General features: G+C 43.4%; 1 protein-coding gene across 2 annotated transcripts in view; it reads left to right on the top strand.

Moving 5' to 3' along the window:
- FAM171A1 (family with sequence similarity 171 member A1) overlaps positions 1-16,738 on the top strand; it is a 132,953-nt gene that overhangs the window by 102,463 nt on the left and 13,752 nt on the right. For both annotated transcript variants that reach the window (XM_045534047.1, XM_045534042.1), the window contains exons 4-5: positions 1,160-1,318; positions 6,138-6,314. In XM_045534047.1, the coding sequence (XP_045390003.1) occupies positions 1,160-1,318; positions 6,138-6,314 (336 nt within the window). The remainder of the gene's footprint in view (positions 1-1,159; positions 1,319-6,137; positions 6,315-16,738) is intronic.

Here is a 16,738-nt window from a genome sequence, read left to right as displayed (position 1 = left end):
CGGCGATCCGTAGCCAGGACAGCCTCCCCCGGACATAAGTCTGCATATGTCCTTTGGGTTTCCATGGCTGTCGCAGTGAGACCTGGACGACTTGATTCTTTGAGCTCTGAAACTCCCCTTATTCTAGAACATGTCTAGACAGGCGTATTCTCCCGTTACAAGTTCTCTGATCCAGGGTTAAAAGGGACCCAAGAGTGGGTATAAAGGCCTCTGGCGCTGGGCAGCAGGACGGCTACGGGCTGGGGAGAAGGCGCCTTGGGCCAAGTACAAGCAGAACATGGACTGACTGAAGCCTGAGATGGGATCCATGATTTCTGTCTTGATGTTTTTGCCAGGTTTGTGCAACGTGACTTAGCACCTTTGCGTCTTGTGACTGTCCCTGTAGCATTAGGTAAGAACAAGTTCAGGTTTGACCATCAGAACAACATCTGGGGCAAAGTGAAACCACAGATGACAGCACAGACACTGCCAGGGGGCGGGGGAGCCTCTTGGCTAAACCCACCCTTGTGCACAAAGGAATTGAGTTTGGTTGAAGGAGCGTCGTTTCGCATCATTTCAAAAGTCTTGTCATAAAATCTGCGACATAATCTGTCACAAGGAGGGATAGACTGGATGCCCAATGGCAGCTTCTGCAGAAAGGAAAGGGTTCGTGCCTGGTGGGTTCTTGTTTACGGTTCTTTTCAAGTCTACACCTTTAATCCACTTGCTCTGCTTCCAGTCTACAGCATTAAGCTCGATTGCACCAGGGAGATTAAGGATGGGTTTGTAGCGTATCACAGAGTATCTCTCATGTTGTTAGTGTAAAAGAGACTAATTGTCACCTACTTGGTTCAGTTACTCGGACTTTCCCAAAACGTCCCCCCCCCAAGCCATAAGCAGCGAAAAGGCTGCTCAACAATTAGAACTTGGAAAAAGCTTTTTGTTAAAAACCTAAATAACATCCTGTGTCAAAACAAATGTGACAATGGGCTATTATTCGTCTGCCATAATAGCATGTTGTCACATCTCTGTGTCCTGCGTGGAGGGGGCTGGGGAGCTCTGTGGGAAGGGCCGGGGTGGGGAGGCGTGCTGAAACCTGAGAGAGGCACTTCCCGGTTTTGCATTTTCTAAAAACAGAAACTGCTCCTTGGGGAGGTAACTCAGAGGTTCGTCTCTGCAGGTGCCCGGCCTCAGCCTCGAGTTCATTTCCAGAGAAGGGCCCTGCGGTTGCCGGAGAACACCAGCTACAGTGACCTGACCGCCTTTCTCACGGCCGCCAGCTCCCCCTCGGAGGTGGACAGTTTTCCTTATTTGCGAGGATTAGACGGGAATGGAACAGGTAATGTGAGTCTCTTCTCTCTTCAGGTGGGGCTTCTGTGTTTTAATCGTTATGCATGGAGTTTAGATGTGACTGAGAGTGTTCGCGTTCCATGGGAGAATGGCAGCAAAGTTGCAAGAGGAGAACTCTTTCTGCAAGCTTGGGTGCGCTGTGCTGCCCGTACACCAGTGCATTCTGCAGCCAGGCAGAACTGCATCTGAGTGCATTGATCTTGAACCTTTCTGCTTTTACCAATTTCCCCAAGCACTCTCTCTGGGCTCTCCTTTGGAGGACTAAACATATTCAATTCAGAGAAGTTCTTATAGTCGAAATTGAAACTTTTTTTTTTTTTACAAAGCATAAGATCAGAGTTGTGGGTTTTTGCCCTCTGCCCTCTGCCTTGTCCCACGTGCGCGGTTGGGGGAGTGGCTGGCCGGGCTGCCCTCAGCAGAGACACACGACCCCACCCATCCATGCGCTGTAGCCAGGAGGGACAGGGTGGCCTTCCACCTCCACCCCATGGGCACAGGAAGTACTCAGGATGGGGAGCTCTGCTCTCTGCCGCCCACGGCCCTGCAACTTTGCTCACGTGATTTCTCTCTCTGCGCCTATTCTCCCTGCCTTCAAAGCGGCCAGGCTTTGAAGTGGCTCTGGAATCTTCTTCTGGCAGATCTCTAAATCATCTCAGTCATTCTCACTATTCTGACATGACACATGCAGCTAAAAGATCAGAGACACCAAAAGCCACCAGCCAGAAAATACGTGACAATTCCTTATCAGAGAAAGGCTGCAGACGTGAGCCTTCACCCCCATTCCCATGTGACAGCACTGCCCTCAGCGCTAGGGTGGCCCCTGTCGTCCTGGTGAAAAAGGTGCCAGGATTCTGGGGTCCTGAATTATTTTTTTGTCTCCCCCTCCTTTCTCCCACACTTTAGTCACAGCATAAAATCCAAAATCAGAGGCTGTTCTGGGTTCAATCCTGCTAGGCGAGTTACTGCATTTCCTAGGGACACCTGTATTGAATTTCAGTTCATTTTCCAATACTGTACATAAACCGGTTATTCTGAAACAGGTTTTAAACCTGAAACCTCTGATCCCTTTTGTAGCACGTTAGTAAGTTTCTGTTTACACATGAAGGAGACCTGGTGATTTTCGACTCCCTTTTCTCCCTTCCATGGTACCATTTTCTGACATGTTTCTTCTTCCTATTTTTGTGTGTGGATGTTGTGATTAATGTGTCAGTGATTTGTCAACAGACAGAAGCATAGTAGTCATCTTAAGTAAACATTATTGGGAAAAAAATACTGACTTTTCCCTGAACTGTGCAGGCCTGGGAGAAAAGTCTCCTTCCAGGGAGCGTGAAGAAGTCCCAGTCAAAATCCTATAACCTCCATCCAGGCTCCCGGACAAAATGCAGCAAGACCCATAAAACCCTAACTTGGAGGGACAGCCTCCATCCCCGGAGCTCATTAATTTTTTCCGTGCCCCACTTCCAGTAGCTCTTGAGTAAGTCATACAACCTGAAAAGACTGGAGCAAGAAGGACACAAAGGCACAGGACTATTGATTTTAGAGGGGTTTGTTTTATTTGAAAATCGTTCCGTTATTTCAGAGAGAAGAGAGAAGGTCTTTGGAAGGTGACGTTAAACTTCTTTTCCACTGGCAGATTGACTTAGAAAGGATCAGAGCATCTGGGAGACTGAGCGGGGAAGGGGTCCGGCCCACAGTGCTCCCCACGTACCCTCGGGGTCTGGGGCATGGGCTCCCTCGAGCACAGATACCCCCCCAGCTCGCCAGCTAGGCACCCACCTCCAGTGTCAGTTTGTCTTTCGCCCAGTTACTTGCCTCCTGTTTTATAAAAGGCATCTAAGAGATTTCAGCCCAGAGGGAGAGCCTGGCCCGGACGTGTCTTTGTGAGATGACAGGTCGTGGCTGGAGTTCACTGAAGGTGGCAGAAACAGAGAGGGCTCCAAGGGGGAACGGAAGGGTCTCCGGAGGAAGTTTTCCTTGGAGTGTTATAAAGGCTGTGGTGTCCAGTTTAGAGGGACGTTCCAGAGTTGTAAGTAGAGAAAGGCAGCCACGTGGAGATTTCAGCCACTTCCCCCCTTCTCTTCTCGGTCTGTCTGCTCCGTAGCTTCCTGGCATTGCAGCGGGGCGCCCTCCCACGTGCAGGCCAGAGAGCATCACACTGTTCCCCATGCTGCTAAGAAAGCACAACTGTTCCGGGGCGTTCCCAAGGGATTTTGAAAACATGACTTATACTAATAACTCCGGGAAGACACAGAGGCATCAACAAAATGACTAAGATGCAAACTTTTCTTGCAATCCCGAAAAGTTGGTACAAGAATGCAAAGCCAAACAGAACCCTAGGTGTTAGCTGAGCAGGACCTCCCGTGATGCAACTGACCACGTGGGAGGCACAAGGCGGCGCAGCTCGTCCGCTCCCGTGGTCCAGCAGTGTTTCCCCCTCGTCCCGCTGCTCCTGCCTGACAGCTGTCTTGATTCAGACGTAGCGGGAGCCAGGTAACATCCAGATGGAACATGAAGGAAAGCCTTGTTAGATATAGAACTTGGCATTTCATGCAGAACTGAAGTCTCATAACAAAGAATGGAAGGAAAATAATGTAGCCCTTCAAAGTATGAATCGTTGCAGGATAAAGAATGCAGGAGGGTAAAGGGAGAGTCGTTGGGAAGGCACAGAGGAGAAGCAGGTGTTTAACGGAGCCCAGAGGAAGGAGGGAGGCTTCGAGAAAGCAGATGTAATTGTCCGCAGCGTCTTACGACAGCTAGAGAACTTTTAAAGGAAACTGACATTACATGAACCTAATGCATGTTGCTTCCCATTGATACGACCGACTCTGCAGTGCTGTACTTCTGCATGTTTCCAGCTGAGCATACTTATTTCCGTAGTCTCAGGAAGACATCTATGCCACCCTCCTTAGTTTTGAAGAAATGCAGACCCCCAGAGGAGCGAAGTCACTTACCAGAGGTTACGTAGGCAGTTAATGGAAGATCTGGTACTGGAAGCTCATCTTCCTGGGCCAGGAATGTGCAGGATTATGGGAAGGAAGATTCCATTTCTATAGGGCTTTTCTACCCTAACTACTTGCTGCTGCCCTGTTCAGGCATCCTGCCTAGGATGCGAGAAAACAGCACTCCCTAATGGAAAGCATCCTCTCTAAGTTGTTTATGCAAAGTCTAATAAGTTACTTAATGTCTCTGTAGCTTTAAGTTCTATCTTGTTGAGAGGTTCTAAGAGAACCCAGAGCGGCATATTGTACTCCTGGCTTTGCTGCTGCCTCTCTTTTAAGCCATTGGCATGTTTATGTCTCTCTCTCTTTTTTTTTTTTTTTTTTGGAGACAGAATCTCGCTCTGTTGCCCTGGTTAGAGTGCCGTGGTGTCAGCCTAGCTCACAGCAACCTTAAACTCTTGGGCCCAAGCAATCCTCCTGCCTCAGCCTCCCAAGTAGCTGAGACTACAGGCATGCGCCACCATGCCTGGCTAATTTTTACTATTTAGCTACTAATGAGCCATACCCGGCTACTTTTTGCTGAGCTCAAGTGATCCTCCTGCCCCGGCCTCCCAGAGTGCTGGGATTACAGGCATGAGCCACCGCGCTGGACTGTCTATGTCTCAATCCACAAAATATTTTGGCCAGAAATATGGTAAATACTGGGTGTGGGTTTTCTTTGCCCTAAAATGAAATGGCCAAACTAAAAGATTTCGGAACTTGAATCTCTGATTACAACTTAGACCTTTCAATGAAATGTCCATGCTTTGTGCCTTTCCCTTCATCAAAAAACAGAGATGGGTGTGAATGTTAAAAGGTAACCATGTTCTTAGCTGTGTAGAAATTGCTCTATGAAGATTTAACTGTAACTCATTGTTGAGACTCTAAAATTCATTAGGTTTGCTGTAAATGTTTAAATTTAGTCCAGATTGGAGGTTTGCATTAGCTCAGGTAGGTATGTAAGTAGCTGAATAGGAAATCCTATAGATTGTGTTCTAATATAGCTTAAATTTTTTTATCACTGTGTTTTTCTCATTCTGTTCAAGGGAAGATGTAAAATTACGGCAGAATACCTTTTGCGTGATACAGCATCTCACTGGAGAAAGATCTGAAATGGATTGCTTAAGTGCATTAATATCGCTCTCATAAGCATTCTCTAATTTATCGGTAGACAGTCATTAAAGCTTTGACTTGGACAAAAGGCCTCTAATGGAGAATAATTGGCATATTAAATTCCTTTTAAACAGACCAAAATAACAATGGCAACTAAAATAACTCATAAATATTTCAAGTCCAGGTTTCAATAGGATACTTTTGAGCAGAATGAAGTTAATATTTTGAAGCGATCCTTGAAGAAATTTACTATTTAGAAAAAAAAAAGGAATCGCTACTCTGAAACATTTGGTTTCATATGGTAATCTGCCAAGTAATTAACACGTGCAGTGGGCTCACTTTGTGTGGAAGTTATTTTCAGTGATTTTCACATACATTTTCATCTCCTATTATAGAAAAGTCCTTCCCTTTTGAGATCCCTTTTGAAAGCAAAGCACAATCATGTAATTAGAATTGGCAAACTTGAACTTGACCACTAACTAGCATACGCCCTTGGGCCAGCTACCATTACTACTGTCTCTGAGCCTGTTTACATGTCAGATGGGGGTTTTGCCTGCCTTACTGGGTTGTGGTGAAGATTATATATCTAAAGTGCTTAATGCAGTTTCTGGCGTGTAGGAGGTGCCGTGCTCAGTAAATGGTAGCAGCGACAAGTTGTTCACAGTAGCCCCACGTGGGTACTTCGTGCATGTGACAGAGAATGCCTCTTCCTTCTAGGAAACAGCAGCAGGCACGACCTGACCCCGGTCACAGCTGTCAGCGTCCACTTGCTCAGCAGTAATGGAACACCAGTGCTGGTGGATGGTCCCATCTATGTCACCGTGCCCCTGGCCACACAGAGCAGCCTGAGGCACAATGCCTATGTCACGGCGTGGCGGTTTGATCAGAAGCTGGGTAAGCACGAGCTCTGTGCAAATGACTGGCTGTCAGATGAGTTCATTACTGTTCGGTTTCCTTCTAAGAGGCCTGTGCAATTCTGCGTTCCTTGAAGTTAGTGCAGGCTGCTGCTCACAGCGCATTGCCTGGTTACTAGAGGGCAGAGCTACCCGCACTGTGCATTCAGGCCCTCTCTTGGGAGTTTGTTTTTGTTGTTGTTGTTGTTGTTGTTGTTGTTGTTATTGTTTTTTGCTTCTGTTTTGCAAATTTAAGCTAATACACTCGAATCTTTAAGGACTATCAGAGCTAAAAGTGGCTCTCCTAATCTTTATCCTTTTATTCTTCAGAAGCTCATATGATCTCTCTTGGTCATGCGGTTTTCTTTTTCTGTTTTCTAAAAAAGGAAAAATATTTGCCAATACTGTACAAAACAAAGAAAATAAAAATTACCCATAAATCCCGCCACCTAGAGAAAACCACTAGTATATTTTGAACTCTGTCCTTGTAGTCATTTCACTATGCACGTATGTATTCGTTATCAACTGTTGCGTGATGAATTACCCTCAAACTTAGCAGCTTATAATAACAATGAAATCTACTGTCGCACAGTTTCTGGGGGTTAGAAATCCAGGTGCAACTGAGCTGGGTGGGTGGGGCTCAGGGTCTCTTGCAAGGTGGCCATCAAGCTGCCAGCCAAGGCCCAGGTCATCGCAAGCCAGGTTCAGCCGGGGCTAGCAAGCTCTCTCCCACACGCGTTACGCGGTTTGGGGCAGGTGTTGGTTCCTCGACGGCTCTTGGCGAGAGGTTTCAAGTGGGCCTCTCTGTAGACCTTCTAACAACACGGCAGCTTGCTTTCCCCGGAGCAAGTGATCCAAGAGAAAATGAAAAATGAGATAAAAATTCAAAAGCACAAGTGCCCAGAATGGAAGTCATCATCTTTTACAGTCTCAAAAGCGGCATGCCATCATTTCTTTCCATGTGCTGTTGACCACACAGACCAGCCCTAAGAGGTTGGGGGGGGTCATTTTGGGCCATCTTGGAGGTTGCCTTCCACAAAGCGTGTTTGGCAAAAATGGGATTATATGCTAGGTACTGTTCTATAACATGCTTTTAAAAATCATTAGTGTAGCATAAACGTCTCTCCATAGCATTATTATTCTGTAGTAGCAATTTTAATGAGTAGATAGTATCCCAGTCTATAGATAGATGGTAATTCAGTTCATCAATCTCCTACAATTAGAAAAGAAAATGTTACCATTCTAACCAGTGCTGTAACAAATAACCTTTGTAGCTAGATCTTTATACACAGCCGTGATTATTTCCTGAGAAGGAAATTTTAGAAGATGTGGAATTGCTGGGTTACAAAATATACAGAAGTATAAAGCTTTTAAAAGATGTTTCCAAGTTTCCCTCCAGACAGTTTCATCAGTTTCTGCTCAGGGCAGCCGCATGGGAGCACGTGCTCATGCCGAGGATTTTGATAGCAAGCAGGTTCCGACTCCATCCTGCCGCCCCGGCCCCTGAAAGTCAAGCTTTGAAATTATCAGTTTCCAAGTAACCCAATTCAAAATTTCAAACTGTTAGACCATGAATAAAGATAATTGGGAGATATTTTTTATGTCAGTTTATATTTTCAAAGGTACCTAGAGGTGCCGCAGAGGATGATCTGCTATACTCCAAGCCTATTGATTGAAATGTTCATCTCACCTAAAAAAACCACCTCCCCATCAAATACTTGGGGACTGTGGCCTTTAGCCACGTTGACACACAAAACTAATCATCACAAGAGTAAATGCGTTAATATTTGTATGAAGCTCAGTGCGGTGCCTGGAACCTAGCAAGTGCACCCCAAGTGTCTAGTAAGTAAACGCAGGTCTCCCCAGTGCACGGCACACGGCACGTTGTACCTGCTGTGCTGGTCCTAGGGTCATGGGAGGGCACAGCTGGGCAGTTACTGGTTACCTCCTGGGCCCTCGCAGAGTCTCATTTATCTTTGAATCCCTGTGATCAAGAACCCTTCTTGGCATGAGGCTAGGTACCCAACTAAAATGTCTATTGCATGGTCGAATCAAATGAGATAACTTACATGTTTTTAAAAGCCAGAAGTTTAATATATTCTGATATAACATCTGTACTTAAGATGACTATATACATAGAATGTACCTTTACTTATATATGTATTGATACAGTGGTCCCCAACCTTTTGGGCACCAGGGACCGATTTCATGGAAGACAATTTTTTGCACATGGGAGAGGTGGGGAGAGGTTGGTTTCAGGATGATTCAAGCACATTACATTTATTTTGTAGTCAAACCTCTCCACTAAGCTAATGATAATCTGTATTTGCAGATACTCCCCAGCACTAGTATCACCACCTCAGATCATCAGACATTAGATTCTCATAAGGAGCACATGACCTAGATCCCTCGCATGGGTGGTTTACAGTAGGGTTCACGCTCCTATGAGAAACTAATGTACTGCTGATCTGATGGGAAGCAGAGCTTATGCAGTGATGTGAGCAATGGGGAGCGGCTGTAAATACAGACGAAGCTTCGCTCGTTTTCCCACCACTCACCACCTCACCTTGTTATAGCAGCAATAGGAAACTGATACAATATAGAACTCAGTGAAAACAAAGAAATTTGCATTGTTATGAAGCCTCTGAAATATAAGTTATCCAAGTGTCTTGTTTCCTCTCTGGAAAAAATCCCCAGGATACACTGAGCCGTTTTTCATTGCATATCTTCATTGTGTAGTTGATCTATTTCCATTTAAATGGTCTTTTTAACTTAGCATCTACTGTGAAAAATACAACTGCCAAATTCCTGGCTGTAACAGATTGCATGTGCACAGAGAAAAGCCAACGTGTGGATAGTCATTCAAAAATAATTAAATGAATTAAAATATGTTTTCTGAAAACTTCAAGATTAGATGGACATTTCAAAGAAACCACAGGTCTTTTTAACTTACTAAACTCAATAGAAAAACTCATATTTCATAAGGTCTTTGTGACTATTATATTTAATCAATAATATCATCTAAGTAGAAATTAAAATATTTAAGTTAAATAAAAAATTCTGCATATAGTATTGTAATATCAAATCAGGAAAAAATTTAGGAATGCATCAACACCTCTTAAGCACATAATGCAATTTACTAATTAGTAGCTATTTGTGATTACAATGATCACTTCAAATCAGTTAATACTTTAAATTTTTAGATAAATCAAAATAATTGTCAATTCCAAATTGTTTAACAGCCAGAAATAGCAACTTGTGAATCCATCGAGAATTTTTCATCTACATCAGGGCTGGTCACCTATGACATGAAAGCTGGGAATAGCTTTTATATTTTTAAATTATTGGAGAAAAATACAAAAGAAGAAGGAGGGGAAATGGGAAGATGTTGGTCTAGAGATACAAAGTTTTAGTTACGCAGGAAGAATAAGTTCTGGAGTCCTAGTGTCCAGGGTGGTGACTATACTTTACAATATTGTATTGCATACTTGAAATTTACTATGAGGGTAGATTCTAAGTGTTCTCACCACCAAAGAAAAAGAAAGAAGAAGAAGAAGAAAAGAGAACGGTAACTGTGAGGTGATGGATATGTGAATAGCTTAATACATACATCAAGACATCGGGTCATATACTTTATATAAAATTTGTATGAGTCAATTACAGCTCAATAAAGATGGGAGGAATAAAGAATCAAAAGAGGAAGAATGTCTCATGAGCCATGAAAATGGTATGAAATTCAGACGTAACCGTCCCTGAATAAAGTTCCACTGGAGCCCGGCCATGCCCATCTGGTGGTGTATTGTCTGAGTGCTTTTGCGCTACAACGGCAGAGTTGAGTCATTGCAACAGAGAGATTTATGTCTCCACAAAACAAAAATATTTACTCTCTGGCCTTTTATAGAAAAAGTTTGCGAACCCTGATCTAAATGCCTTCCAAGGGGAAGCCCTTAGAAAGCTCCATTGGAATATTACAGCGCAAGTATATTCTCCACTCTCCGGGATCAAACTCTGGGAGTTGACATAACCACAACTTTCCTATTTCCTGTTAACCAGACAGCCCTCCTACATTTTGCCAGAGGTGACAACTGACGCTCAGAGTGACAGTACCTTCATTGTAGGGCCAGACTTCAAACTCTGGAAAGAAAGATGGAATTCTTTTGTAGTTCAATGGGAACTTCTGTTTCAATGATAAAATGACGTTTTATCACTAACTCAGTAAACCATGTTTTAACTCTAACTAGAATACTTTCATCCATGACTGCCAGAAAATTGAAAGTTGACTCTTAGGGGAGAGACTTAAAGATGTTCTCTTTCAAACACCGTGAGAGTGGGGTCAGTTTTTGATGTTGCTGTTTATTACACATCTTTTTCTTTTTAAATGGCTACAGTTGTCTTTTCATTTTTTCTTTTGGAACAGGTGAAGAATTTTTCATTATGGAAATTAGCATCTTTCTATTTCAACCTATATATTCATCAGAAGGTGACCTAATAGATTAACACTATCTTAGAACACATTGTTGAATTTTGTTTAGTATGTTACAATGGTATGAGTTGGCTAATTGCTATATACCCTCAATAAAAAATGATTCTTTCTAAGAAGCAGAATTTGTGTACACAGGTTGAGCATTCCTAATTGGAAAATTCAAAGTCCAAAGTGTCCCAAAATCTGAAACTTCTAAAGCACCAACGTGCCACTCAAAGGAAATGCTCATTGGAGCATTTCGGAATTCAGATTTTTTGATTAAGTATGATGCAAATATTCCAAAGTCCAAAAAAGTGTGATGCAAAAATACTTCTGGCCGGGTGCAGTGGCTCACGCCTGTAATCCTAGCACTCTGGGAGGCCGAGGTGGTGGATCGTTTGAGCTCAGGAGATCGAGACCAGCCTGAGCAAGAGCGAGACCCCGTCTCTACTAAAAATAGAAAGAAATTATACAGACAACCAAAAATATACAGAAAAAAAAAATTAGCCAGGCATGGTGGTGCATGCCTATAGTCCCAGCTACTCGGGAGGCTGAGGCAGGAGGATTGCTTGAGCCAGGAGTTTGAGGTTGCTGTGAGCTAGGTTGACGCCACAGCACTCTAGCTCAGGCAACAGAGCGAGACTCTGTCTCAAAAAAAAAAACACTTTTGCTCCCAAGAATTTCAGATAAGGGGTACTCCACCTGTACTAGAATTGAAATTTTTGCCACATTTATATGCTTCGCTGAAGCTATTGTGTTAAAAAATGCTACTTGATTTATAGAGCAAAAGAAGATTCTATTTAGTGGATGTCTTCTCCTTTGAAGAATTAGCAGAATATTTTAATTTATGATCTTCTAATTTCTGCTCTCTCTCTGTCTTAGGGTGTCAAGGTCTATGAGGGACTGAGATAAAGTAAATATACACACCCTGTTATCAGACAGGTACAGGGGCCAGTTTGACCTTTGAAAGAAGAGTTTTCCTTCCCAGGTCTGGAAAAGGAAGTTTTGTTGGTCGTGGTAGATGCCTCTTAGCTGAGCCTTTCTGGACAGTGAGAGATGATTTTGTCAGCTCGGTTTCACAGACATTTACCCTTCCTTCAGCCTGTAACTGGGGCAGCAGATGGCCGTCTGATGTACAGGTTGTCAGACTGAGATCTGACTTGTTGCCTTGGGCAATGGTCATTTATGAACAAGAAAACCAGGTCACTGGTTTGACTTTAACGTGACTGACATAGAGTGGCAAAGCAATCAAGATTTAAGATTCCATTTCTGCTGTGTTTCTGCTGTTGAATGGTAACTTAGGGTACTTGATTTGGATACCCTCCTTCTAAAGAGATGACAGAAATAAAAGCATATTCTAAGAGTGAAGCCACATTGTAGAAAATCCAGTTTTAACTGCCTTCCTAAAATGCAGCATGCAGAGTCTGTGTGTGGGTTGCTATAGAAATGGTGGTTACTGAACCAGCTTCTTATCATGTATGATGCATACGTATCAGGCACTCAGGAATACCCAGTCATAATTGGCCCGTAGTAGATTTGTCTCCGCTTCAGATGGTGAACATTACTGCCGATGCTCGCTCGCTCACTTAATTAGTCCTGTTAGGTAAGTCATGGCCATCTGGCCCTGGAAGGTGGAGCTTGATTTAAAATACAGATCTGAGATTTTTTTTTCCATTTCATTGGGGTTTGTGTATGTGTGTGTGTGTGTGTGTGTGTGTGTGTGTGTGTGTGTAAGGTGAGGTGCAGAGAATGGGAATTCTTACAAGCACTAGATTATGTTTATAACTTTAAGAAAATGAAAAGCATGTTACTGGACATGTAAGTTCTGGACTTTGGGTGACAAGGATGTGTCTAGGTAGGGTCTTCAGTTGTAGCCAGTGTTCCACTCTGATTCCAGATGTTGATCATGGGGACGGCTGTGCGGGGTGGGGGGCAGGGGGTATAGGGGAGGTCTCTGTACCTTCCTCTCAATTTTACTGTGAACCTAAAACTTCTCTTAAAACAATTCTCTTTAATAATTATACTGGCTTATCTTTTTCTCTACGTATGTGTCATAAACCACATGTCCGGATGGAAGAACTCAGATTGGAATACTGAGGTGTAGGGATTAAGTTTTAAGGATGAACTGTGTTCCACTGTCTGGGCAAAGTTAGAACGCAAAAAAGGGCCCATTTCTCTAACAGTGAAGTATGTACATAGATGTGTGATACTAATTTTTAGAGCCCAACTCATCGTCTTCTATTTTTTTCAAAAAGAACAGACACAGTAGTTAAAGGTATTAAACGAAGGAGGAATCGACTTACCTATGTGTAATATCCATCTATCCTTAAGAAAGCTGTTATAAAATGGGTCTTTTTACAGGGAAGACTATTGCTTAGAAACAAAGAAGTCTCAGGAAAAGAGTCTCGACTTTCGCAGATATTAAAATCACCGTTGGGAGAGAATCGGGCTTTCGTGAGACATGTAGGAGCAAAAGGGCAGTTTACCTGCAAAGAAAGCAGGTCGAAGTGATTGCAGGTAGCAAAGAACTCGGAGGGGCATGTGACTTCCTTTGGGTAACGATGACAGTCCAGGGGACACTTTCTCTTGCCAAAGATCTTGGCAGCCAGGCAGTCAGTTGTCATTTCTCTTTTGAGGTCCAGTTTGGTGTCCTTTGCCACCACGGTCCCTCCACGACCCAGTGGCAGAGATCTGGCCCTACTGTCCGGGTGGAGGGGGAGAAAGGCCGGTAACACTCGCCCTGCCTTTGGGGGAAGCCCACGCAGAGTGATCTCAGAACATGGACATTTGTTTCTCAGCGTTGCCTAGCAACCCAGAAAACAATCTTGTAGTCAATCCATTCCTAAGAATTTGTTAAGCCTTTGGTGTTTATATCCCCCGCCCCCACCTAAAATTGAGAATTTTCAGAAAATAATACCATCACAGTAGCCCTAGCGTAGTTGTGGTTCAGGGGCTCTTTTGTTTTAAAACCCTATTCTGAGCGACTCTGTTTTCTTAAAGTCTCACTTTTTGTAGAAATAGAATTTCCCATGCTTGGTGTCACCTGCCTTTCTGGTCTTAGGTTATCAAGATCAGTATGTTCCTCCTGAAAGAAAACATGTCATATTTTACAGTCGACTCGTAATCACCACTTACGGAGTATCCACTCTGCGGATTGTCGGTAGCAAATTTGCATCTTCCGGTTGTCTTTCCCCATCATCACCTAGACGCCTCAGCTCCCTCTTAGTTTGCTCTGTTTGGCCTGGATTTTAAGTACACATCTAGCACGCTCATTCTAATATGAGCCTGGATAAAATGGTTAAGAAGATCATGATACCATAATTGATTTCAGAACCAAATATGTTTAGAATGTCTTCTGTTGTCAGTTACCTCAACTTGAACGAGTAATTGAAAGGTAGCAATATTTTTGATAGATTGGAATATTGCATCGGATGAGATACAGCCATCCGCATTCGTGAGTAGCGTAGAGGCAGCTTGGACTTGAATCCTGGCTCCTCCTCAGGTTACTAGTTGTGTGATCTTGAGCAAGTCCTTTCCTCTCACTGGGACCCAGTTTTCTCATCCATAAAACAGGAAAAATAACAGTCCCTGACTCCCAGAATTGTTGTGAATGGAGAACTCTTACAATGGGGCGTCGCCCTTGGTCAAAAGGCTCTGCGTATGCTAGCTGTTATTATCATAATCATGGCTATTAGTTAGCCCATATATTGTTTGTGATTTTTCTTTTGAAGGGTGATACAAGAAGATGGGTACAGTAATGCCTTAATGTCCTTAAATGTAACACCCCGGTCTCACCCAAAGCTCATCCAGTCTCATTGATTGGTCCCATACTCTACCAGCTGTTCTGTATTTAGAAATGTCATCGTTTGGGACTGAACTTCCAAATGACCCTTAAAGTTCAGAATAGGTGGTGCCTCTTCATTTGAGTAAAGCAGGAGCAAACGTCTCCGGGCGTGCAGAGCAAGTGTGTCACCCGTGGGTCACCCAGCTCTGCTCTCTCCTTTACTGCAGTAGAACAGCCTTTGGAGCAGCCTGTGTTGTCCTCACTTCACAGGTGGGGACGCTGAGGGTGGGGAGTAGGGAGAGATGAAGACCCCAGGTGTCCACGGTTTCCTGAACAAGCTTTGGTGTTTCCCATCCTGGAGCCCGAAGACCCAGAGGGTTTCTTTGGGGCTTGGGAATTGTCTGTAAGGATTTTCAAATTTGGAGTTTGATCATGATCTTTTAACAAAAACTTAACGTGGAAATATTCTGCATCCTCTGGATTCAATTCAGAATTTTAAACTATTAGGTACCGTTATTGCCTGGATTTGCATGTGTGAGCAGACTATTTGATAGAGCAGGACTCAGGGGAACTGAACCATGGGGGGCGTAGGATATAAATAGCGAAACCCCGGCACATGAAGGAAAGGTAGAATCAAAGTATGTGAAAGAAAGAAGGAAAGTTTTACAATAAGTTCAGCTTGAGAAGGGTGGGAGGAAATCGAATCATAGTTGTGCCAAGTTCAACAGAAGCCCTGCCTAGCTGTCTTTGTCATGTTCACCTGGCAAGTGACAAGTTCAGTTCAGTTGCATGTCATCAGATACCACATTGAATTGGTGTTTTTAATTTGAATTTCATTTGAAACTGTAGCCTTGCTTCTGTTTCTGTTTATATAAATTTGCTTTGGTTTTATACTTTTGTATGAGCCGTAAGCCCTTTTATATTAACATTAGCACGTATGTAATGCATATTATGATTTTTTAAATAAGGTCAACACTTGGTGTGAGAATTCTTTTTTCTTTTGAAGGTGGTTTTGTGCATTCATCAGCAGTGAAAATTCTCAAGTTCTGCAAATGTTAGGAGTGGGCCTATCCTTGGGCAAATTACTAACTTCTCTGCACCTAATGTTTCTAGCCTCAAAAACTCGATCTGTAAAACGTACCTTGCAAGGTTGTATGAGACTTAAATGTGATAATATACACACATAAGGCACCTAGCACATCGCCAGCCACATATTATGTTCTTAATGTGGTGGTTCTTTCCACCCCTTCCCATGAATCACCCCTTTAAAATGGTGTGTTATGCACACGCTTGCACACGCACACCCCTGAACAAACTCGGCAGGTACAGAATGTGCTTCACTAGCGGTTTCTGCAGAAACCCCCTGGGTTGCTCTGCAGAATGACCCATAGGTGCAATTGTGGATGGCAGCCTCACCATATCCAATGTGCAGTTTGAAGTTTGCCTGAATGAAACGGAAAGGAAAATAGGATCACAACTCAGATCATTTAGGAAAAAAAAAATTTTTTTTAATCAACTCATTCTTAGCTGAGCTTATCCATTAGGAAAACAGGTATTACTATAAAGCAACACTTTTCATCATCATACTCAAAACAACCGTGTGGGTGTCAGGGGCTGCATCTTTCTGTATCAGACAGAAGCCGAAGTCCAGCCTGGGTGAGTGTTCCACGCACTTGAGGGACATCTCGGGAACAGAGAAGGGGAGACATAAAACGTGATCCTTCAGACTCCACATCCCCTTCCTTTTCCAGGGGATTAGATTGTTGTAGTAGATTCCTGCTTCAACGCCAAGGCTTACTGTGGCTTAATAGAGTAATGGACCAATCTGGGAATGCAAAACAGCAACCCATTCCCAGATATACTTTGTTTGACCCATACGGTTGGTGTGGAGATATTTGTTTGTTGTGTTTGTATTTTCTGCCAACATTTGCAAATGGAAAGATTTCCCATGGAATTCTATTCCTACCTTCTTTTGGGAGAAAAAAAAAATCAAATGATTCACTCGGTCAGCAGATATTTATTGAACATCTTGGTGCCAGACATGACTCCATTGTAGGCTCCTAGGGTAAGGCAATGGCAACACAAGTCAGTGAAGAACCCTATAATTACGAACCTATTGTTCTAGAAGGAGGAGATAGTGAACCAGTTGGCTTAGGGACCGCAAGACAATTAAGCAGAG

Source organism: Lemur catta, chromosome 1 (genome assembly GCF_020740605.2).
Source record: "Lemur catta isolate mLemCat1 chromosome 1, mLemCat1.pri, whole genome shotgun sequence".
Taxonomy (NCBI): Eukaryota; Metazoa; Chordata; class Mammalia; order Primates; family Lemuridae; genus Lemur; species Lemur catta.
The sequence above is the reverse complement of the archived record's forward strand: the minus strand, read 5'-3'. Positions and strand labels throughout refer to the sequence as shown.